The 23,994-nt window shown below is 33.8% G+C and overlaps 1 protein-coding gene across 5 annotated transcripts in view; it reads right to left on the bottom strand.

The window, feature by feature from the left end:
• DMD (dystrophin) overlaps positions 1-23,994 on the bottom strand; it is a 2,282,236-nt gene that overhangs the window by 1,347,112 nt on the left and 911,130 nt on the right. For all 5 annotated transcript variants that reach the window (XM_059679269.1, XM_059679268.1, XM_059679270.1 and 2 more), the window contains 2 exons: positions 22,531-22,683; positions 21,494-21,676 (listed from right to left, as the gene is read on the bottom strand). In XM_059679269.1, coding sequence (XP_059535252.1) covers positions 21,494-21,676; positions 22,531-22,683 — 336 coding nt within the window. The remainder of the gene's footprint in view (positions 1-21,493; positions 21,677-22,530; positions 22,684-23,994) is intronic.

Here is a 23,994-nt window from a genome sequence, read left to right as displayed (position 1 = left end):
GCAAATAAATGGAAAGGTATATTCTATCACTTTAGAAAAGATTTCAATGATAAAACAATTGCAATATTTGCTACCTTAACACAATTGCAATATTTGTTACTGATAAATAAGTAATCTTTTCTATTTTTCTTGTGCAAAATAAATTAAATTAGAATGCCTATAATTCCTAAATGCCTTCTGGTTACAGTTAGCTGTGGGCACTGACTCAGCTGTATTTTGTAAGTTAAATTCTAAAAGGTTAATATCACACATTTAAAACATTTAATGAAGACTGATCTATTGGAGGACTTAGCTCCTCCTGTCATCTTGGCACATAGTACCCATGGATAAGAAAAGTTAAGTGGTACATACCACAGGAATAATCCAGTGAACTTTTATGAAAAAACAGAAATACTTGAAAATAATTCTTTGACATCATTGGGAAAATGTCAACTCATTTTCTAGAAAACTCAGTTTTATAACTTTTGAATATTCTCATTTATTATAAAGTTCTAATCAATTTTTATATATAGATGTGTACATAAATATATTTTTAGAGAGAGATGTAAAATAATTTTCATATACAGGAAACTTCTAAAATTTAATCAAGAGTCAGACATTTGGAGATATAGTTTACTATCTACTCCTTAAAACATATCCTTCCTTTTGATTGTCATGCAAGTCCATAATGAATAAACTATATCCACTGAGTGATTTTCAGTTTGGTTTAATAAAAAATTCAGACAGTTACTTAAAAATCAGTGTAATTAGAAGTATCATGTTCATATTCTCTTCTTTATGCAAAATCCATGCACTCATATTCAGATTTTGCCTTTTCATTTGAATTTCATTAACTCTGGCTTGAATAATTATATCCTTCTGAATTCTGATCTGTACAAATCCTGTCTACCCTTTTGAAAATCAACTTGCTTTTGTTAATGTTCTTTACCACCTCATATCATTATAGATATTCATGCATCATTAGTAAGGAAGTGCTGTAGCTGTACTAATTCATTATATTTCTCTCTGTTCATATTCCTTACTAATGATATATACCCAAAGGAATACACTATCCTCATTTTTCTGGGAATGAAAATCAAGAGATGTGGAAGAAAGCCCCGAAGTACCTATTTTTATTAAGAAATGAAAAGCTCAATTGATGTTTAAAAAGGATCATTAGGGGGCAAAACTGTGATTTATAACAACTAAAGTTGAGGTAGAGACAGCTTTGAGATTTTGAGCTCTGTGAGTAGACCTAGATATCACTCAATGTTTTTTAAAAATAACTGGCTTCTTTGAAACTTTAGTGATCACATTCTTTTTATTACTTAAAATTTGTATCTTGAAGGGCGACATAAGTGCACAAGATGAAGGCACTCCTGTTTTGAAACAAATGGTGCATCATACGTAAGCTTTTAAAACACATTGTTTTCCTCCATGATTTAAGAGAATTCTCTCTGCTCAATATGTGTCAAATGGGTTGTGATTACTGGTACATTTATAAGTTATGAGGTCAAAGTAACTAAAGAAGGAAAATGTGCTATATGCCATATTATTATAATATATTCATTTAAATTACCTTTATATCTAATATAAATATGGTATATGAGAGATATATCAATGTCTTCAAAGACTGACAAAAACAGACTAGAATCTGGAGAAAAATAATATAGTGATAGAGCCTTTTTTTATTCTGTTAATGTTAATCAAGAAAAAGATGTGCCATTGGCGCGGGGAGGAAGGGTGGGAGAGGTGGAGGTGGGTATAGGGGGGATAAATGGTGATGGAAGGAGACTTGATTTTGGATGGTGAACACATAGTAGAATTTACAGATGATGTGTTGTGGAATTGTCCACCTAAAACCTGTATAATTTTGTTACCTAGTGTCACCCCCAATAAATTCAATAAAAGGTGGAAAATAAAAAAGATGTTCATAGCAGCACAATTCATCATAGCTAAGATTTGGAAACAGCCTAAGTGCCATCAGCAGATGAGTGGATTAAAAACCTGTGGTACATCTACACAATGGAATACTATGCTGTGGTAAAAAAGAAGGAATTCTTACCATTTGCAGCAGCATGGATGGAACTAGAGAGCATTATGCTAAGTGAAATAAGCCAGTCAGAGAAAGATAAATATCACATGATCTCACTCATTTATGGAATATAATGACAACATAAACTGATGAACAAAAACAGATCCAGAGACAGAGAAGCATCAATCAGACCGTCAAACCTCAGAGGGAAGGTAGGGGAGGGTGGGGGTGAGGGGGAGAGATCAACCAAAGAACTTATATTCTAGGATAAAGGCCTAACCAATGGACACAAACAACAGGGGGGTGAGGTCACAAGTAGGGGGGGATGGGGGGTAATGTGGGAATAAGGACACATATGTAATAACTTAATCAATAAAAATTAAAAAAAACAGATCCAGAGACAGAGAAGCATCAATCAGACCATCAAACCTCAGATGGAAGGTAGTGGAGGGTGGGGATAAGGGGGAAAGATCAACCAAAGGACTTGAATGCATGCATATAAGCCTAACCAATGGACACGGACACCAGTGGGATGAGGGCATGAGTAGGAGGGTGGGGGGCAATGGGGGGGATAAGGACACATATGTAATACTTTAATAAAGAAATTAAAAATAAATAAATAAAAAGATGCGGCAAACCTTCAAAATAAAAAGATTATGCAGTCTGTTTGATGTTTCTGTCTCTCTGGTTCTATCTTTGTTCATCAGTTTATGTTGTTCATAATATTTCACAAATGAGTGAGATCATGTGATATTTATCTTTCTCTGACTGGCTTATTTCACTTTATTTATTGATGATTTAAAGTGAGCCATGGTATAAAATTCTGTTGACTTATCTGATTATCTTTCTTCAAGAGGATATTATTAAATATCATAGATTATTTAAAATAATAATACAGTATCATGTAAATCCTAAATAGGATGACAGGCTTTATGTGGGTTCTAATAGCTCATAAGTGACATGGGACTGTGAAAGAATTAAGTTTTCTTACACAGGTAGACCTAGTCACAAAAGTCTTCAGAGAAAGACAATTATGTTTCCTTCTAGGGACCATTACAGTAAGAAGCTATACTTATTTTATTTCTCCTTGATCATTTCTAGAAATTATGAGTCTAAAAAGGCAAGTAAAATAAACACATTTGTAACACACACAAAAATACCGTGTTACCAAAGAGGGGGAAAAAACCTAACTAATAAAGCATATAAAAAAACAAGAGATAGGGATTTGTCTTTCCTGTTCAATGTTTTGCATATACATAAATGACATGGTAATACTTGAGTTCTGACAGTACTTGCCCTTATGTGCTTTTAATTAAGTCACTGGTCAGAAAGACCTTGAATAATCAGCCTATTGAGTCAAAATGGATTGGCTATGATTTTACATAGAGAAAAAAGCAGTTGAGACTGTTTGCTCTTAGGTAGCCCCTCTTACTGCATCATCTATAAAATTACCCATGGTAAGCTATAAAATGAAAAAGGGGAGGATAAACCCACAAATGACATTAATTGGTCAACAAACTGTATTAGCTTATAATTGACCTTTTGCTTAAGAAGAATAAAACATGAAATACATTAAATAATCAGAGTAAAATACTTCAGAAAAGTGCCCCTTATAGTCACTTGATTTATTTTCTACATTTAGAATGAATTTTTGGAGCAGGGCAGACTGTCAGTGAGAGAGATTTGCAGGTGGACCTGCATTTGCCAGTATCCTGCTCCTAAGAGGGAAGGTACATGCAGTGTCACATATAAAGGGTCTGGCTGTACCTGTGCATTGATCTGCCTCATGTTCATTCTTCCCTTCCATATCACCGAGTTTACCTAATTCCTCAGGGCCAAGCTAAATTACCATCTAATTAAACTGGTAAAATAAATCTCAATAATGTGTTAGTGGCTTATAGTGGTTTAAAGTGCTATCATTCACAGGATAACATCTGCATTTTAATAAGGGTTTTCAATGAACTAACATAAATTAGTAACATGGCAGAATTCTATTCACTAAGTATGGCTGTTGAAGAAGTGAAAGAAAAGGGATTTTGATTCCACCAAGTTAAGCACCAACACATAAGCACAACATATATGGTCTACCTTGTAAGAAATCGCCTGTCAAGTAACATGATCTATATATAGAAAAGGCTAATATGCAAAGTGTCCCTGTGAGAGTTCGCCTGGGAGACTGTGAATTCTATTGCTCGCTATGATGTGCGTTGACCACCAGGGAGTGGTGCGGAATGAAGGGAGGCCCCGGACAGTACCTGGAAGGCCCTGATCAACCCTGATTGCCGACCAGGCCTAGGGACCCTACCCGTGCACAAATTTCATGTACTGGCCCTCTAATAATTTAATAAATGAGGTTATATACTCTAGGTACCTTACAATGTAAAATAAATGCATCAAAGACTCATGAATAATACCTGGCATATAGTAGGTTATTAAAAATATTTGTTGAAAAAGTGAGTGAAGAAACTATCAGCTTAAAAATAATTTAAAATAGGTATTTGGCTAGAATTATTGGGGTCTACAGTAGCAATATAATTTCCACTATGGAATTCCCAGAATTCAAACAGAAATATTTTCTGTATTTCATAATGTAATTGTCATTGGTATAGATTTAAAAAGCATTTCTGATTTAACTATGTTGCATTTCTCCAATTTAATGCACACTAGCTAAATGCTATTACACATACATATCTTGGCCCGTCAGTTGCCTCTCAGATATTAATACAACTCATTGTATATGAACAAAAAATAAGCTATTATTTGGGGTATATTCATACGGGTAATTTTGGGAGATATTAACTTTAGCCCCTTCATGGAGACCCACAAATGCCTATTAGCAAACTGAAATGTCTGAGAAGACTTGCAGTCAAGAAATCTTTTGAATCCTTGCTAATACATATTTTTTTTATAATAAGATATTCCAATATATAAGTTTGGGAATACACAGAAATTTTTAACATATTTACATGTGTAAATGGACACATATACATACATATGTATATTTAATTTAATGTGAAAATAAAATCAACACATGAAAAATATCTCAGAAAAATACTCAAGCCAAAGAAGATATTTAATTTGATGAACAAGAATAGATCCAGAGACAAATGGCAGGGGAGGGGGGGTTAGAGAGCAACCAAAGGACTTGTATGCATGCAAATTAGCAGAACCAATGGACACAGACACTGGGGCGGTGGGGGCTTGCTCGGGATGGCTGGGGGGGATCAATTGGGGAAAAAGGAGACATGGCAGATTTTTTTTTTTTTTTTGCAATTTTGATATGACCACTTTAGTACTCCCAATGCACTCTAAATCATTGTGTTTTGTTTTAAGTTGAGAAGTTTTGCTATTTCTTTGGCCTGGCACATGAGGCTATATTTATTTAAGTGCTCTTAATTTGAAGAGGCACTCTAATTCCATATAACATGATATTGAAAATTACCCCAAATTCTATTATCCTTTTAAATATTCACAAGTATTTTACATGCCTGTAATATAAAGAAGCTACAAAACAGAAATTTTGGAACTATTAATAGATGGATCTTCAACTATTAAAATTAACATCTTGATGAACTTAGTAGTCATTTTCAAAGGCAAAGTGTATATTTTACAAAGTAAACCTATTTGTGCAAATATTTATAACAATAACACACATAAGTTTATATGTGCATATAGTTATATGTATATGCACATGCACATAGCATAGATAGATAGATAGATAGATAGATAGATAGATAGATAGATAAAAATCAGCTGGTAGCAGTGTTTTAAGAATTAGGAAGTTAGTATGCTATGTGCCATTATGTGTTAAACACTTACATTTAGTAGATATGAGATTAATGATTTTAACATAATTTTATTTGTGAATAAACTGTTAAAATAATGAAACTTTGTTAAAAAATAAGATAAAAAAATAGTAATAACCACAAATAATCTGATGATAGGAGACTTTCAGGGAAGGAACCAGAAAGGCAATCCAAAGAAAAGGAAACCATATTGGCAAAACTGTGGAAGAGGAAGCCTTTGTGAGAGTACATTAAAGAGGCTATTTTGCACTAGGGAGGCCAATGTATGAAAGGGTCTCTAGATTCTTCAAAATAATTTTCCACATAAAAAAATAGTCAAGTGTGTTTATGAGGCAAGAAAATAGGGTGTGGGTGATACAATTCATATGTTTCCTGCATGTTTGTGATTACCTAGATATTAATCAGTGCTAAATTTGAACTTCATACAGACCACAAAAAGAGTTATAACTTTATTGATTACATATATGTTAAATAATTCATTTACTTACATTTTGCCACCCAGATATTCTGTTAAGAATTTATTAGCTAGTATGGAAAACTATTTGCATATATTGCCCAGAAACTTTCCCATGAATTTCTATCCAGCTAAATAGCTAATAATGCCTCTAAGTTATTAAGTTAAACACCTTAAATTTGTATAGGTATGAAGTCTTGGCCTTCATTTTATCCATGCACCTTCTATCCATGGATTAGCCAACACTACATAAAGTTGTCCTCTGTTTTCCATCTGTTCAAGCCATCATATTTTTAAGTGCTCATGATTGTAGCATATGGTCTTAAAATTGATAAAAAAATTATTGAATTGGCACTTTTATTTAGTTCTCTATGAGATATATATCTATTACTTATTAAGTATTACACTTAGAAGAATAAATAAATAAAATGGCTAAATTTGTGAAATCTATAATAATAAAAGCATAATATGCTAATCAGACCGGACAGCTGAACGACCTTCCGGACAAAGCTGGGGCTGCAAAGGCCGAGCCCCTTGCATAAATTTCGTGTATCAGGCCTCTAGTTTTTAAATAAATTGAAGTGTCTGTGAATACATGCATTTGTATTATTAAAATTATTCAAATGAAATTTCAACTACATTTTAAGGTTTCAAAAGCCATTGCTTTCTAAAGGAGAACAGAAGAAATATCAGATAACTTAGCAGATTTGAAAAGACTGTAACCCTTTTTTTCTTTCATGAAAATCAAAGTCAGGAAAGCTATACACTTGGATTAATTTTATGCATCTGTTCTAAGAATATGTTCCATACAATGAGAGTCTTAAGTAATCATTGAAGAATCAAAACGATTCACAGATGGTGCGAGTGATTTAATTATTTTAACCAGTTGTTTCATACATGCTCAGAAGGATATTTCCAAGCCCACTGCAGAAGCTGTCTAAGCTCCCTTCCAGCTGGTGTTCCATATTTTGAAAGCGAATTTAGATTGGAGAAAATTACACTTTTTATTGTTGTGTTGCAAATGGAGGTCAAATTGCTGTGTATAAATTCTTGTACATTTTTTCCTCCTCATTGTGTGAGTTGTATTTATCAAATATCACGTCTTTTGTGTGATTGCTATGGATTCACCAATGTTATTTTACATTTTGTGTTGTCTGGCTCATAAGAGACACTAGATAAATGTTTATTGAATGAAAGAAATGCCAATTCAATGTATCCAAAATAAAAACTTGAGTTTCTATATAGATTCCCAGTAAGTGTATAGAATGCTGATTTCACTAAATGCTTATCACTACTAGGATATTTGCATTTAAAAAGAATAAAAAGGGAAGATACTAATTAATAAAGCAGTGCTCCTAACAAAGCCAAAAAGAAAAGATCAACAAATCTCCTTAATTTAATAATTAAAATTGTATCTTAATGTTGGAATCCTTAGCCTTAATTTTTATGGGAACCCAGGAAAGTTGCAGGACAAATTATAGTCTGTTAGGTTGTTATGAGGACTAGAGACACTCTTTGTAAAGATCTGGTCATGCATACCTCACTGGCCTCACACAAACTGTTAACTCACAACAAAATAAATTATATTCATAATTATTTCTATTGGACTAAAATAAAGTTGGCTTAATGTCCTTATCCACAGTGATGTATCTGATTATTGTGCTGACAACAGGTGAAGGAAAGCGAGGGTAGGTTTTCACTGGAAACTTTGACAGGAAAGTGTTCTTACTGTAGCTCAGAGAAGGAGAGGAGCCTGGTTATATAAATGTGTCATGAGTTTATACCTGGTATTAAAGTCATTAAATTGAATGAAAATAGAAAAGCAGGGAGTTTAGATAGAAAATTTAAAATGTCCAAGGGCTGAGCACTAAGCCATTCCATTATTAGAAGACAGAAGGAGGTACCAGCAATAGAGGTTGAGAAGGAACACCAAAAAGGTACGGGTTCAATGAGGTAAGGAACTGCAAGAAAGCTCCCTCTCCACTTTGTCATTGATGTCCAATATTTTAGTTCTATTCTGTTTTTAATATACCAATTAGACAATTTATATATAGACAATATTTCTTTAGTTTTTCCCTTTGTTTTTATTTTCTTTGCTCATCATTTTTCCTTACATTTTAAATCTTGCATCTGGGGTCATCCTCCTACTGCTTAAAGAACTATCCCTGAGGTGCATACATGCCATGGATTATTACATAGGTTTAAAAATGTTTACAGAATTTATTTTTACTAATATAAAAAATGCATATGGCATAATGATTGATAACTGAATAAACACCAATGGTGGCTCATTCTAAAACAAAACAAAACAAAACAAACAATACCCCAAGAACTCTTTGGTCAGAATGTCCTACTAGTAACCTCTCTCAGGTTTTATCTGTTCTAAGAGATCTTTATTTCTATGTAATTCTTGAAAGAACATGTGGGGTGTGTGTGTGTGTGTGTGTGTGTGTGTGTGTGTGTGTGTGTGTGTGTGTGTGTGTTTATACAATGGAATACTATGCGGCAATAAAAAAGAATAAAATTTTGCCATGTGCAACATGAATAAATCTAGGGAGATTATGCTAAATAAAATAAGTCAGGCAGATAGAGACAAATTCCATATGGTTTCACTTACATGTGGAATCTAAAAAACCAAACAAACAAAAATAGACTCATGGAAAAAAGAGACCAAAGGGATGGTTACTTGAAGGGAAGGAGTGGGGGAAATGGATGAAAAAGGGAAGAGGAAATGTAGGCAATAATACTGTGATAACTTTGCATGGTGACAGATGACTACTAGAATTAATGGGGTGATCACATTGCAAGGTATAAAAATGTCAAATCACTATATTATATACCTGATATCATATGATCTCACTTATATGTGGAATCTAATAAACAAAATAAACTGATGAACAAAATAGAAACAGAAACATGGATACATGCAACAGATTGACAGCTGTTAGAAGGGAATGGAGAGGGAGGGCTGGATGAAAAAAGGTGAAGGGAAAGAACATATATGCATAATCCATAGAAACACAGGGAGATGATGGCTAGTTGGAAGGTGGGACAAAGGAAGTAGACAAAGGAGGCAGAAATGGGGACACCTATAATATTGTCAACAATAAAAATAAAGTTAAAAAAGGAGGAAGCTAATATAACCAATATAAGCTTGTGGGCCAACTATACTTAAATTTTAAAAAAAGAATTTTTATAAGTATGCCATTCTAGGTTAATGGTTTTTCTTTCAGCATTTTTGAAAACATTATTCTACCACCTCTGGCTTTTATCAGCCTCCATTCTAGGTAATTGGTCTCTGTAACTGCCTATAAAATTTTCTTTGGATTTGGCATTCTCTATATTTCACATTTTCATACCCTTCCTTACACTTTCTTTTATATTTTCTATGTTTTAGTCCCTCTTTATGCATTTTAGGTAATTTATTGTATGTATCTTCCAATTTTCTAATTCTCATTTTTTATATCTAATTTGATACTTCACTTCTCCACTGAATTGCTAATTTCAGTTATTACATTTCTCAATTATTAGAAGTTCCATTTGATTCTTTTCAAAACAAACTCATAGATCATTAATTGTTAATGTCTCTTGTTCCTAATTCATACTTTTGATACAAACTTTTACTACATTAAAAATATTAAATATATTTATTTTACATTCTGTATCAGATTAAGTCATTATTTTCTGTCTTTGAGAGTTGGATTCTGCTGCTGGTTGCCTCTCGTGAATTGCCATTTCAACGCTAAACTCATGTTCTTAGAACTTTATTTGTGGGATATATTTGAAGTTTATATTTAAGAGATGTTAAACGAGAATGTATTTGTATTTGCTTCTTTTAGGTACATGCAACACTACCAATTCAGAAAAACTTCAATCTTTGAATTTTGGTTTGACAGGACACCTAGCAGTGTGAACCCTGGAAACCAATACTAGTGCATATTGTACAGTGACCATAGTAAAAATATTCGAGAACTTATTTGGGCACTTTTGGTGCTCCATTATCTCTCTTAATTCTATAATACAGGAATAAGTAACTTTATCCTGAGGCTCAATATTTAGTCAAAGTTTCCCAGGTAATGAGAGACTCAAGATATAAATCTTGGTTTTCTTACTCAGAGTGTAAAAATTATTATAAACTATAAAAGGTTTTCTAACATGAGTGGAATATACTTTATAAATAGTGGCCCAGTCTTAATTGCCAATGGTAATACAATAGAATTTTGGAGATTTTTGTTAATTTATTATCAGAACTTGCAATTAAATAAGTCATTCCTGTTGACATATGTATATGCCCCGTTTCTTTCATATGTATATATTCTGTGGATTTTGTAGATTTATTTTAATTCATCTTGGTTGAAATGCCAATGTATTTATTAAATTTGTGGGCTCATGTTTCCCTTAAGCTCTAGGAAAGTTTTAGCCATTATCCCTTAAATATTGTCTCCAGTATTTTCCCAGTCCTCTGCCTTTTAAATTATATTGGACATAAAGTTTCTTATTCTGTTCTCTCAGTATGTATTTTATATTTTCCATATTTTTATTTTATGTGGTGTATTCTGATAATTTCACCATAATGACCTTCTAATTTTCTTTTAATTTAATTAGATGTTTAATGCATATAGGTTTTTTTATTTCAATGATTAGCCTTTGGTTTTTACAAGTTTTATTTGTTTTCATCATAAATACTTGTGCATTTTTCATAGTGCTTTATAAATTAATGTTTATTTTGTACATTTATCTTTATAATTATTTTCAACATATTTAATTTAGAGTATCCAATAGTTTTCTATAAATTTAAGTTCATGTGGTACTAATTCTCTTGATCATTATGAGAGGACTCTGAGTCACAATGTATTATTTCTTCATGTGGGTTATAATATCTGGTTGTGAACTAATCTTCAGTGTTTGTGTGTCTCTGGGACGCTCCCACAAGATTTATTTATTTTATTATTTTGAGGAAGAACTCCAAGTATTTCATGAACCTGGGACCAATTTTATGATAATTTCTCAATTCATAGTTAATGAAAAAATTCAGACCCCTGACATTCAGTTTCAATTTTCAAAAAAGATTATTTTTCTCCAAGAAGAAAATGGTACCTTCCCTGGGCAGGTGCGTGTAAGTGGAGTGGAGGAAGCATAGCGGCACCTGATGGTCAAAGTGAAGATGCTTAGTCCATCCCTGATCTGTAAAACCAATGGTGTGAGGCAGGGGTCCTCAAACTTTTTAAACAGGGGGCCAGTTCACCGTCCCTCAGACTGTTTCTATTGTTTCATTCATATATCTGATTTTCCTCTTTCCTTTTCCAATTATTTTTTTCTTTTTTTCACTACTCAGGTTTTTTTTTTTTTCTCTTCTTTTATTACTCTCTTTACATTTGCTCCTGCTTTCTCAACTTTTTTCCTTCTCATACTTTAGGTCTATATGCTTTCTCCTCTATTTTCCTTTACAATGTTTTTCTTTTCTTCTTCCTTTATTTTAAACTGTTTTCCTTCCTCCCTGTTCCCCTAACCCTGTATTCTTCTTTATTTCAGCTCAGCATCTACATATTCCTTCTCCCCTTTGTTGTTGTTGTTTGTGCTTTGTTTGTTAATTTTATTTTGTTTTCTCATATTTTTTCTTTCTTTTTTCTATAATTCTTGCTCTCTTTTCTCTTTCCTAATTCTCTCTTCTCTGGTGGTTGCTTTTGTTGGTGCTGTAAGTTTCTTGTGTATGTTTTTTTTTCTCTTTTGTTTCATGTTTTGTTGTGTTGTATTTTGTTCTGTTCTGTCAGCACCTCCACAGCAGCTCACACAATGTGCTTGGGGGGTGAGCCCCGCAGTCAGCCAGGCGCAGGGAAGATAAAGACACTACAAAGAAAGATAATTTCAGGCCAATATCCCTGATGAACATAGATGCTAAAATCCTCAAAAAATATAAGCAAATCAAATCCAGAAATACATTAAAAAGATGATACACCAATACCAAGTGGGGTTTATTCTGGGAATGCAAGGCTGGTACAATATTTGCAAATCCATAAATATGATACAGCACATAAACATATTGCAAGGCAAAAATCACATGATCATATTAATTGATACAGAAAGCATTAAACAAAATCCAAAACCCTTTTTGGTAAAAACTCTCAACAAAATGGGACTAGAGGGATAATATGTCATCATAATAAAGGCCAGATATGACAAACCTACAGCTAGTATCATACCCAATGGGCAAAAACTAAAAGCATTTACTCTAAGAACAGGAACAAGACAGGAAATGTCCACTTTCACTACTCTTATTCAATAAAGGACTGGAAGTCCTAGCCACAGTAATCATACAAGAAGAAGAGATAAAAGGCATCCAAATTGAAAAGGAGGAAGTAAAACACCCATTATTAACAGATGACATGACATTGTACATAGAAACTCTAAAGACTGCATCAAAAAACTACTAGATTTAGTAAATGAATTCAGAAAAATAGCAGGAAACAAAACCAACACTCAGAAATTGATGACATTTTTATACACCAATAATGAACTCATAGAAAGAAAAACTTTAAAAAAATCCCATTTACCATTGTAACAAAAAATAATTAATATACTTAGGAATAAAGTTAATACAGGAGGTAAAAGACCTGTACTCCCAAAACTACAGGATGTTAAAAAAAGAGGTAGAGGAAGATATAAACAAGTGGAAGAATATACAGTGTTCATGGATTGGTAGAATCAACATCATTAAAACGTCCATACTACCCCAAATAATGTACAGCTTCAATTTAATCCATATTAAAACACCAACAGCATATTTTACAGATCTAGAACAAACACTTCAAAAATTTATATGAAACCAAAAAAAGACCCCGAATAGTTGCAGTGATCTTGAGAAAGAAGAGTAACGTTGAAGGGCTCACAATACCAGGTATCAAGTTATACTACAAAATTACTGTACTCAAAACAGCCTAGTACTGGCAAAAGAACAGCAATATACAGATCAATGGAACAGAAGAGAGAACCCAGAAATCAACACAAGCCATTATGTTCAATTGATATTTGGCAAAGGAGGTAAGAGCATACAATGGAGTCAAGACAGTCTCTTCAATAAATGGTGTTGGGTAAATTGGACAGGTATATGCAAACAAATGAAACTAGACCACCAACTTACACCATACACAAGAATAAACTCAAAATGGAAAATAGACCTAAATGTAAGTCAAGAAACCATAAAAAGTCTTAGAAGTCATAGGGAGCAACATCTCAGACATCTCTCATAGCAATATGTTTACCAATAAATCTCATAGGGCAAAGGAAACTAAGGAGAAAATAAACAAACGGGACTACATCAAAATAAAAGCTTCTAGCCTGGCTGCACTGACTCAGTGGTTGAGCATCGACCTATGACCTAGGAGGTCACAGTTCAAATCCGAGTTAGGGCACATGCCCGGGTTGTGGATCCATCCCCAGTGTGGGGCATGCAGGAGGCAGTAGATCAATGATTCTCTCTTATTAATGTTTCTTTCTTTCTCTCCCTGTCCTTTTCTCTCTGAAATAAATAAAATATATTTTAAAAATTAAAAAAATCAAAAGCTTCTACACTGTAGAAAATAAACCATCAACAAAATGAAAAGAGAGCCTACTGCATGGGAGAACATATTTGCCGATGATACATCCAATAAGGGGGTAATTTCCAAAATATATAGGAAACTCATACAACTTAAAAGGATGACAAATAATCCAATTAAATAATGGGCAAAGGACCTAAATAGACATATAGAAGCTCAAGAGACCTATGAAAAATGCTCAAAGTCACTAATCATCAGAGGGATGTAAATTAAAACAACAATCAGATATCACCTCACACCTGTCAGAATGGCTATCATCAACAAATCAATAAAGGACAAGTGCTGGCAAGGATGTGGAGAAAAAGGAACCCTAGTACACTGATGGTGGGGATGCAGACTGGTGCAACCACTATGGAAAACAGTATGGAGTTTCCTCAAAAACTTAAAATGGAACTTCCATTTGACCCAGTGATCCCACTTCTAGGAATATATCCTAGGAAACCCGAAAACCAAACAGAAAGAATATGTGCACCCCTATGTTCATAGAGCACAATTTACAATAGCTAAGATCTGGAAACAGCCCAAGTGCCCATCAGTAGATGAGTGGATAAAAAAGCTGTGGTACATTTACAACAATGAAGGACTATGCAGCTGTAAAGAAGAAAGAACTCTTACCATTTGCAACAGCATGGATGGACCTGGTGAGTATTATGCTAAGTGAAATAAGCCAGTCAGAGAGAGATAAGTACCACTTGACCTCACTCATATGTGAAATCTAGTGAACAAAATAAACTGATGAACAAAATAGATCCAGAGACACAGAAGCATGGAACAGACTGTGGAATCTCAGAGGGAAGAGGAGGAGGGGGGCAGGTGGGCAGTGATTAACCAAGGAACTTTTATGCGTATATGCATAACCCATGGACACAGACATTAGTGTGGTGAAGGTCTGGGAGGGTGGATGTGGTGTGGAGGGGGTCAATGTGAAAAAAACAAACAAACAAAGGGGACATCTGTAATACTTTCAACAATAAAGGGAAAAAATATTTTTCTCAAGCTACCATCTCTGGCAGATGAATTGAGTTTGTGAGTAGGAAAGCCTTTGAAGGTTCTGTTTTAGGCGGGATTTTATATATTTATTTTTTAATTTATTTATCCCTTTTTATTGAATTTATTGGGATGACATTGGTTCACAAAAACATACAGGTTTCAAGTGTACAACTCAACAAAACATCATCTGCACACTGCATCTTGCACCCATCACCCCAAGCAAAGTCTCTTCGTGTCCTAATTTTCCTCTCTTTTGGCCACCTCCATGTATGCCCCACATAGCTTTCCTTCTGGCTAACACAACATTTACATCTGTGCAGTGACATATTATGTAAGGACACATATTTTCTACTAAAAGGTTTTTACAGCGTTCTCCTGTTAGGCCTTCATTGCAGATCCAATATCATAGGAGATGATGTGCTCATTTATGGCAACTGGGGGAAGAGACTTTCCATCATATATTTTGAGCTCAACTATGTGTATATAACTTTATAACATTTATATTTTATTTAGAATTCCCATACGTTGAAATGAGGGATGAAGGAATCAGTCAGTCTGTCATCTTCCTGGAAATTGATTCTAGCTAAACATCTTCTATTTACTAAACAAACATTAAACTGATTCTATTACATAACTAGAGATTAGAAAAAAAGCTATAGAAATGCAATAAGTATTATTATCTCAAACAATATATAGAACAACATAAAATCCTTACTTGTCTAATTTCTTTCTTAGTTCTTGTGATATGTTAATTACAAAATTGAAGCTGGGAAAAGAAAAATTTTATAAACAGATATCTCTTTGGTTCATTTTCTTTAGCAACCATTATTAGTCTTTTATAGTCACAATTCTGTTTACTAAAGAACATTATTCTGTCTCTAAAGAAGAAAATTATGTATGTTCCCAAATTCTCCAAGGATCTTGCATTGGCAGCTGACAATCTCTATTGTTATTCCAGGGTAAAGAAAAAAAAATCTGTGTGGCAATTATGAAAAAATGCCCCTCCCCCTCTTATTTAACTCTCAAAACTAATTGCTTACCATTATGTGACAGGAAAAAATACACACCAAAAATGAGTGACAGACTATCAAACCTAGGAGCGGACATTATTTTGGCAGCTCTGATTAATTTTCTTGTACTCTCTGCTTAATGTTTTAAAAAATCCAAACTAACAAAAGCATAATGGTACAGAGATGTTTTTCCCATTTTTTTTTTCTGAAGAACACTTGTTCTTCACAGCCACTCAAACAGGAATTCTATCATGAAACTGAAATGAAATTTCCCCCTTTGTACTGCAACTATCCAGATGTGAGAGTCTGCAGAATCTATTCCCCTTGTAGAAATTCATAATCACATTTGCATATCAAAAGCCCTGAAATTTTCTAGAGTAAGTAGACTTTTCTTAACCCAGCGTTTCTCAAACTTATTTGGACATTCAATATTTTTTTGAATAATCCCCACAGCATTTTGAGAAGCACTAAGATCAATTTTGGTGTCTACAATATCTTACATGTGCCCTTGGATATTTCTCATTAACTTCATTTACTTTTTCATATTATAAAATAGCAACAAAAATACACTTATTTGTGGGATCAACCTAGACACATGTGACAGCTCTTTGTAGATGTAAAGTTCTATTCAAACTCAAATCATATTTAAAAGTTAATGGGAAAAGGTTTACAATATAAAAGTGTTTCCATTTTACAAAACTATTCACTTAAAGACTAATTTATATAATACATTTCTTGTGACATTTGAAGTGAATCTATGAGCCTGGGCAGGTATCTCAGTTGGTTAGAGTGCAGCCCTTATATGCCAAGGTTGCAAGTTCAATTCCCAGTCAGGGCGCATACAAGAAGCAACCAATAAATGCATAAATAAGTGTAACAACGAATGGATGTTTCTCTCCCTTTCCCTCTCTCTCAAATAAATAAAAATAAATTTTGCACTAATTTTACACTACTTAGCCTATATTTCTGAGCCTTTACCTCTGAAATAGGAAAAAAAAATCATTTTAAAGTCAGTTATCAAATGTTAAGCAACCGATAAATGCATAAATAAATGGAACAACAAATGGATGTTTCTCTCCCCTCTCCTTTTCCTTCTTCCTTCCTCTCTCTAAAATAAATAAATAAATTGAAAAATAAAGTGAATCGACTAAGGAAGTTAGTATTCTTTAAACTTTTCAAGAACTTTTATATTTAGGAAGTATATGCTGTTAAAATACTTTATTCTGATTTACTCTGATATAGTAAAAGCTATCCTTTGCAACTCATTACTGTGACCTTCCTCATATTCACCCTTCACCACCTCAATGTTAGGCTTCTATAACTTTTTGTCTTTTCTCAGTGTGCACACTTCCAAAAGTAGCTGCAATAAAACCTGCTGTTGTGGACAATTGTCTTAAACTCCCAATTGGCATGTATAATTATAAGGAGTATAAAATTACTTCTAAAGGAGAAATATATATATATATATATATATATATATATATATATATATATATATATATATATTCAATGTTCTACTAAATGTTCATTGTTCCTAAATGGCAGAATGGCTATGTTATAACACCTATGCAAAAATCTAGGCAAAAGAAATATTTCATGAAGAAACAATATGTGCAAAGATCCTAAGATGGAAATGATTTGGTGCGTTTAAGTACAAGAGAACCTTTTATACCTCTATGACAGGAGACTGGCAAAAAGGGAGATAAATTTGGAGTAATAGGGCTCACATTATGTAGAAGCTCAAAGGATTTTGGTGAAAGGTAATGATCAGCAGGGAGTTGACAGAATTTAACTTATGCTCCAGGAGCTCTCTGGCTTCACTAGGGAGAATATAGTATGAGTGGGCAAAGACTGAAAGCAGGACTTAGAGACTGCTGAAGTAACAAGGATGAGAGATGATCATCCGGTAGTCGAGTTTCACAATGAGCAGTGTTAATTGGAACAAATGTATTTTGTGGCCGGCCAGCGTGGCTCAGTGGTTGAGCGTCAACCTATGAACCAGGAGGCCATAATTCGATTCCCCATGGCTCAGTGGTTGAGCGTCAACCTATGAACCAGGAGGCCATAATTCGATTCCCCATCAGGGCACATGTCCGGGACAGGATTTGAAATGAATTACATGGATACTATAAGAGAAAAGAGGAATCATGGATGATGTCTAGGTTTTTTACTAAGTGAAAGGGCAATTTACACTCAAAGAGATCCATAGGAGCCACTTTATATAGGGGAGAAAGCAATTATTCATGACTTGGCTACCTTATATTTGAGATACATGTTAGGCATCCAAAATAAAAAGTTGAATAAAAGTTGTTGGATGTAAAATGTTGAATGTCAGCACCATTTACTTGGAATTTGAAACTTTAGGATATACAGGGCAAGTGGAGTTATAGTTAGAAAAGGGACATTTCTTTTCCTTCTTTTACTAAGATTTTTTTTTGTCTCTTAAAAATGTATTGGATTTATTGGGGTGATACTGGTTAATAATATTACATAGCTTTCAGGTATATAATTCTATAATATACCATATGTATATTGTATTGTGTGTTCACCACCCAAAGTCAAGTTTTTCATCACCATTTATCCCCCTTTTCCCCTCTTCTAACTCCCCCCACCCCTTTCCCTCTCTTAATCACCATACTGTTGTCTGTGTCTATGAGTTGTTCTTCTTATTATTTTTGCTTATATAGCTCTGACATGGACATAGTCCTTAAAGTGCACTAATTTTACACTACTTAGCCTATATTTGTGAGTCTTATTTCTGAAATAGAAAAAATTAATTTCTCGTTTTAAACTCAGCTATCAAATATTAAGCATTTTATAGTCCTGCCTACGATCTTCAATTGCCACTGCTAACATATGAAAGACTAACTGAAAATCAATAAGCCCAATAAATACTAAAGTTTATAGCTATAGAGAATAGAAAGGGACATTTAAGAGAAAGATGAGAAAAACAGAAAAGAGAAGACCGGCTGGTATGGCTCAATGGTTGAGCGTTGGTCACAGTTGGATTCCTGGTCGCAGCACATGCCCTGGTTGTAGGCTTGATCCCCAGTGTGGGGCCTGCAGGAGGCAGATGAACAATGATTCTCTCTCATCATTGATGTTTCTATCTTTCACTCCCTCTCCTTTCCTCTCTGAAATCAATAAAATATATTTTAAGAAAACAGAAAAGAGGAATGAAGAGTGAGGTAAGGAATTTTGAATCTCTGACCACCTGTGCTACATCAGGGCCACTATAGGATTATTCCAAATATAACTTTTGGTTAAGCTATTTGCTTGTGGATATTACAAATGGCCTCATTGTAGAATAATTGGGAAAGATGCCTTTAACCTGTGGACATGTGAAATCAGTTTCTTAATATATGTTACTATTGGTGAAATATAATGGAATATAAAGATATGTCTTGGATAGATCAACCATCTATCATCTTTTAGGACTAATTAAAATATAAAGTCAAATATAATTGTAACATAAAGTTGGTTATTCTTCATACATATTGTTATTGCTTGTCTTATCATGCAAAATCAAGATTTAACATAAAAATATTTTCCTGAATTCAGTACCTTCTGAATTTTGAATCTTCCGGGTATAAAATCAAGAAGAAATGGTTTGTGGGAAAAATATGTCTTGTTATTTTACTATAAGTTATTTTTAAATTTTTGTAGTGGTTTATATATCCTTACTTTATTTCACCAAACATTTTGTTATTATTTTTTATAAATATTATTGGGAGCCTATTATGTGTAATTAATTACAAAATGATATTTTAAGTGCGTTTTATGGAGATTTTTTATACTGTGTCTATTTAATTATAGAATGTTAATGACTTACCTTTACCAGGTTATAAAAAATTTCATCCTGCATATAGAGTGTGTGTCAATATTTGGGGAAAATTAGAATGGAGAAATTAGTAGTCAGATAATTAGAAGCAAAGGACTGCTCCTTGAATGATCTATTAAACCAAGGTAAAAATATTTTACTTGAATTTCCTTTATAGTTGTCTAATCTTTCAATTCCTTTTGCATTCACAAACACAGGCTTTCTACTGTAAGCTTGACTGATTCATGACATATTATGGTCATAACATCTAATATAAAGAATAATGATCTAAAAAGTGCAATCAGCTGGAATTGGAGGTCAAATGTAATATAGTTTAGCCTGACTGACATGGCTCAGTGCTTGAGTGTTGGCCTATGAACCAGGAGGTCAGGGTTCAATTCCCAGTCAGGGCACATGCCTGGGTTGTGGGCTCGATCCCTAGGGAGGGTGTGCAGAAGGCAGCCAGTCAGTGCTTCTCTCTCATCATTGATATTTCTGTCTCCCTCTCCCTTCCCCTCTGAAATCAATTATATATATATATAATGTAATGTAGTTTAAATATATTGTATGCATTACTTCCAATGTCTCAAAATATTCAATCTTAGGGTACTGGATTTCATAGAAAACAATGTATTCATGGATTTTTCTAACATGTAAAAGAAGTCACAATAATATGAAGTATATTTTCCCCTGGTTACTAAGATGTATTAACAAAATTATATGCTTATAGAGTTATATTAATTGTCCTGACATATTTTCAAATATACGCCATAGTAAATGGAATCAACAATATCATGTACGAAGCCCCCCTCCCCCCCCAAAGTCTCATCTATGGATTAAAACAAATGAAATTGCTATTATATAGGTAAAAAATGGTTGACTATCTGTTGGTTTCTTATGATTTACTCTACCACAATTATAAAGCCTCATTTTCCAGGCTCTGAAATCCTGGTTTTGGGAGGAGCATTCTCTTAGCCCACTTACAGAGTGGTAACCATTCCTCTTCACTTTACAACTTCTCAGAATAGAATGAAAACATGTATGTGTTAAAAATATCCCTACAGTTTATATACCTATTACAAATAAAGAGCTAAGAAGACCCAGTTTCCATTTATCAATCACCTTTTTAAAGACAGAATCACAAATTTTCCAGCCACTTGTTTGAAAGAGGAGCAGTTATTCCTTTTACTTTGGTTTGAAATATTTTAGTAGTCACAATACTTAACATTTTTTTCAATCTGCTATCATTTTTCAACCATCTTACTAGGCATCCATTTCTTCTAAAGAACTGTTTAACCCATTAAGTAGATAAGCCAGGTATGAGGACTAAACTATTATTTTTTAAGTCAATTATATAAGGCTTATGCAAGGTGATATAAGATGATTCACAAAAGATTTATTATTTTTCATGTATACATTAAGAAAGTAAAAGTAGCATGAGATGATCTCAGGAAAGCAATTTTTGATTAGACACTGAAATAAAGTAAATGTATGATAAATTGACAAATTACATTGCCAATGTTATGGAAAATGATGCAGCAAAAAGATGTTTCAATTTTGGTAAGGGGGCTACTTCCTATGATCTGTTAATTTATTATATTTTTAATCTGAAAAATTAACCACTAGTGTTACAGAAGCCCAAAGTGAGGAGAAACTACTCACTTTCAGAATGAATATTAGAAGTTTGAAATTGCACCCAGATTTTGTTGTGTGTTTTTTTATAGTTGTCCAGTTTTGTTAGTAGGCCACTGTTATTAGAGTAGCAGGTGCAAACACATACGTGGGTTTGCCAGTAACAACTCACAATTTGTGCAAAGTTGAGTCTTCGAAACTGAGCAAATTTGCTCTCAATTTCCCTCCAGCGATTGCTGAGCTGGATCTGAGTTGGCTCCACTGCCATTGCGGCCCCATCCTTAGACAAGCCCTCAGCTTGCCTACGCACTGCATTCAGCTCCTCTTTCTTCTTCTGCAATTCACGATCAATTTCCTATTGAGCAAAACCAATACAGGGCCCAGGGCAGTTAGCTAACCACATCAACCAACCTACAAGCAGCACACACTTCGCTCAGAAATTTTATAGGCTGTTGTCATTTTATTGTCATTTTTCATAATTTACAAATATGGAAGCCATTATTGTCATCTTCACCCAAGAAGTCAATATTATTTCAGTTATCCTTTGAATGCTCAGTTCTAGCTAGATCTCCTAATTAAGAAAATATTTAAATTGACCTAATAGTTTTCTTCTCAATTCCTCTGCTGTTTGGGGGCTGACCCAAATTGGGGTGATTATTTATTATTAGGGCCCATCCATATAGAATATAATTTAGGGGGTAAATGAATAAATTTTTATTTCCTTTTTATAAAGTTTTGAGGAACTCAACAGAGAATGAAGCAAAATAAAAATTAAAGAACAGAAAAAAAAATCTTCAGACAATATGCAAATACATCTATAGAGATTTGACAGTGATGTGTGAAGATGCTCTGATGAAATGAATGTGCTAACATGAGAAAGAAGCAGTCCATATACCAATAAGTCATTTGTTCATCTTGAACAAAGATACACAAAGTCAATTACAATTTTACCAGAAAACACATGACATTTCTTAATTCATTTATACATTGTCTAAAAATAAAAGTTTATTCACTCAACATTAAGTCAGTTGAAAACACTTAATACAATACATTTACTAAAAGAAAATACAATACAAGGAAATACATAAAATCAGAGAGAACACTAATAAACAACCATATCAACATTTTAAATATGATCCACACAGTTTAAGTTAAATAAATAAAATGGTAGCAATAAAATCTAAGATTGACATTCTAAAACAACATTACCTTTATTTTCCTTTCATCTCTCGGTTCAGGTAGACTGGCTAATTTTTTTTCAATATCATCCAAGCATTTCAGGAGATCATCAGCCTGCCTCTTGTACTGATACCACTGATGAGAAATTTCTAGAGCCTTTTTTCTTCTTTGAGACCTCAAATCCTGTTCATGGTGCAGATATTATTAAAATATCAATATATATGTATAGTACATGTCTGGCTGCAGTTATTTAAAAATAATTTGAGTCCCTCACCTCCTTGTACAACTTTGATTAAATTTCCATTAAATGCTGAACATACAAATAGATGATCAAATTATGTATTTATGTGGCAGAACCATGAAGCTAAGAAACCTGAATGACCAACTTAAAGTATTTCCTCTTGGCATGTTTAAACTTGATTAGAAATTCTGTTAAGTGAACTAAATGACCATGTAGTCTATTTGAAATAGTTTAATATGAATATAATTGATCTAACTAGATACTTGTACAATTCTAAGTTTGTATTTGACTTTTAAAATAGGTTAACATTTTCTTAAATTTATATCTTACACCCTGGGTTCATACACACAAATTTTAAGTCTATGTGGTCAAGTAACTTCATTCATGATTTTAGAAATCCCTGTGAAAGCATTTTATGGGACATTAATATTTTATGATTAGAAATATAAAATCACCTTAACTAATGAGATAAATTGTTTCAAGCTATCCTATATAATAAAGGGCAAATATGCAAATTGACCAAACAGAAAGACCAGTTGCTATGATGCGCACTGACCACCATGTGCGTGGGCAAACACTCAATGCAGGAGCTGCCCCCTGGTGGTCAGTGTGCTCCCACAGGGGGGGCATCCCTCAGCCAGAAGCCGGGCTTACAGCTGGCAAGTGCAGCAGTGGTGGTGGGAGCCTCTCCCGCCTCCGTGGCAGCACTGAGGATGTCCGCCTGTTTGGGCCTACACCGTCAGTCAGACATCCCCTGAGGGCTCCTGGATTGAGAGGGCACAGGCTGGGCTGAGGGATTTCCCCCTCCTCCGAGTGCATGAATTTCAAGCACCAGGCCTCTAGTATAGGTAGAAGTGTGAAAATGGTATTTCTGTGAGTGTACATGAAAATGACAATTTCAATGTTATAAAAATGTTTTTTCTTTCAAGGCTTGCATGGCCAACTTCTTCTTACTCTATCAAACCATGCTCCAAATGCAAAGCAATGCATTATTTTAAAAAGCAAAGGGATAGTACATGGCTTCCAATCAACCTGACGAGATAAATAAGGGTGGCTGATTTAATAAGTCAACAACAGGGCAATTAATCATCTTGCTCTGTACAAGCGCAACCAATGTCTTCTCTGATCAATAGGATTTGTTTTGTTAAAATACCATTTTATGGTAACACGAGGGAACATAGGAGCTCAGAATACAGCTTTCGTTTTGTCAGACCAGTAGCAATTAGGGCTTCATGTATAGATTTAATTGGAGG

The sequence above is a fragment of the Myotis daubentonii genome, chromosome X (assembly GCF_963259705.1).
Source record: "Myotis daubentonii chromosome X, mMyoDau2.1, whole genome shotgun sequence".
Lineage (NCBI taxonomy): Eukaryota > Metazoa > Chordata > Mammalia > Chiroptera > Vespertilionidae > Myotis > Myotis daubentonii.
The sequence above is the reverse complement of the archived record's forward strand: the minus strand, read 5'-3'. Positions and strand labels throughout refer to the sequence as shown.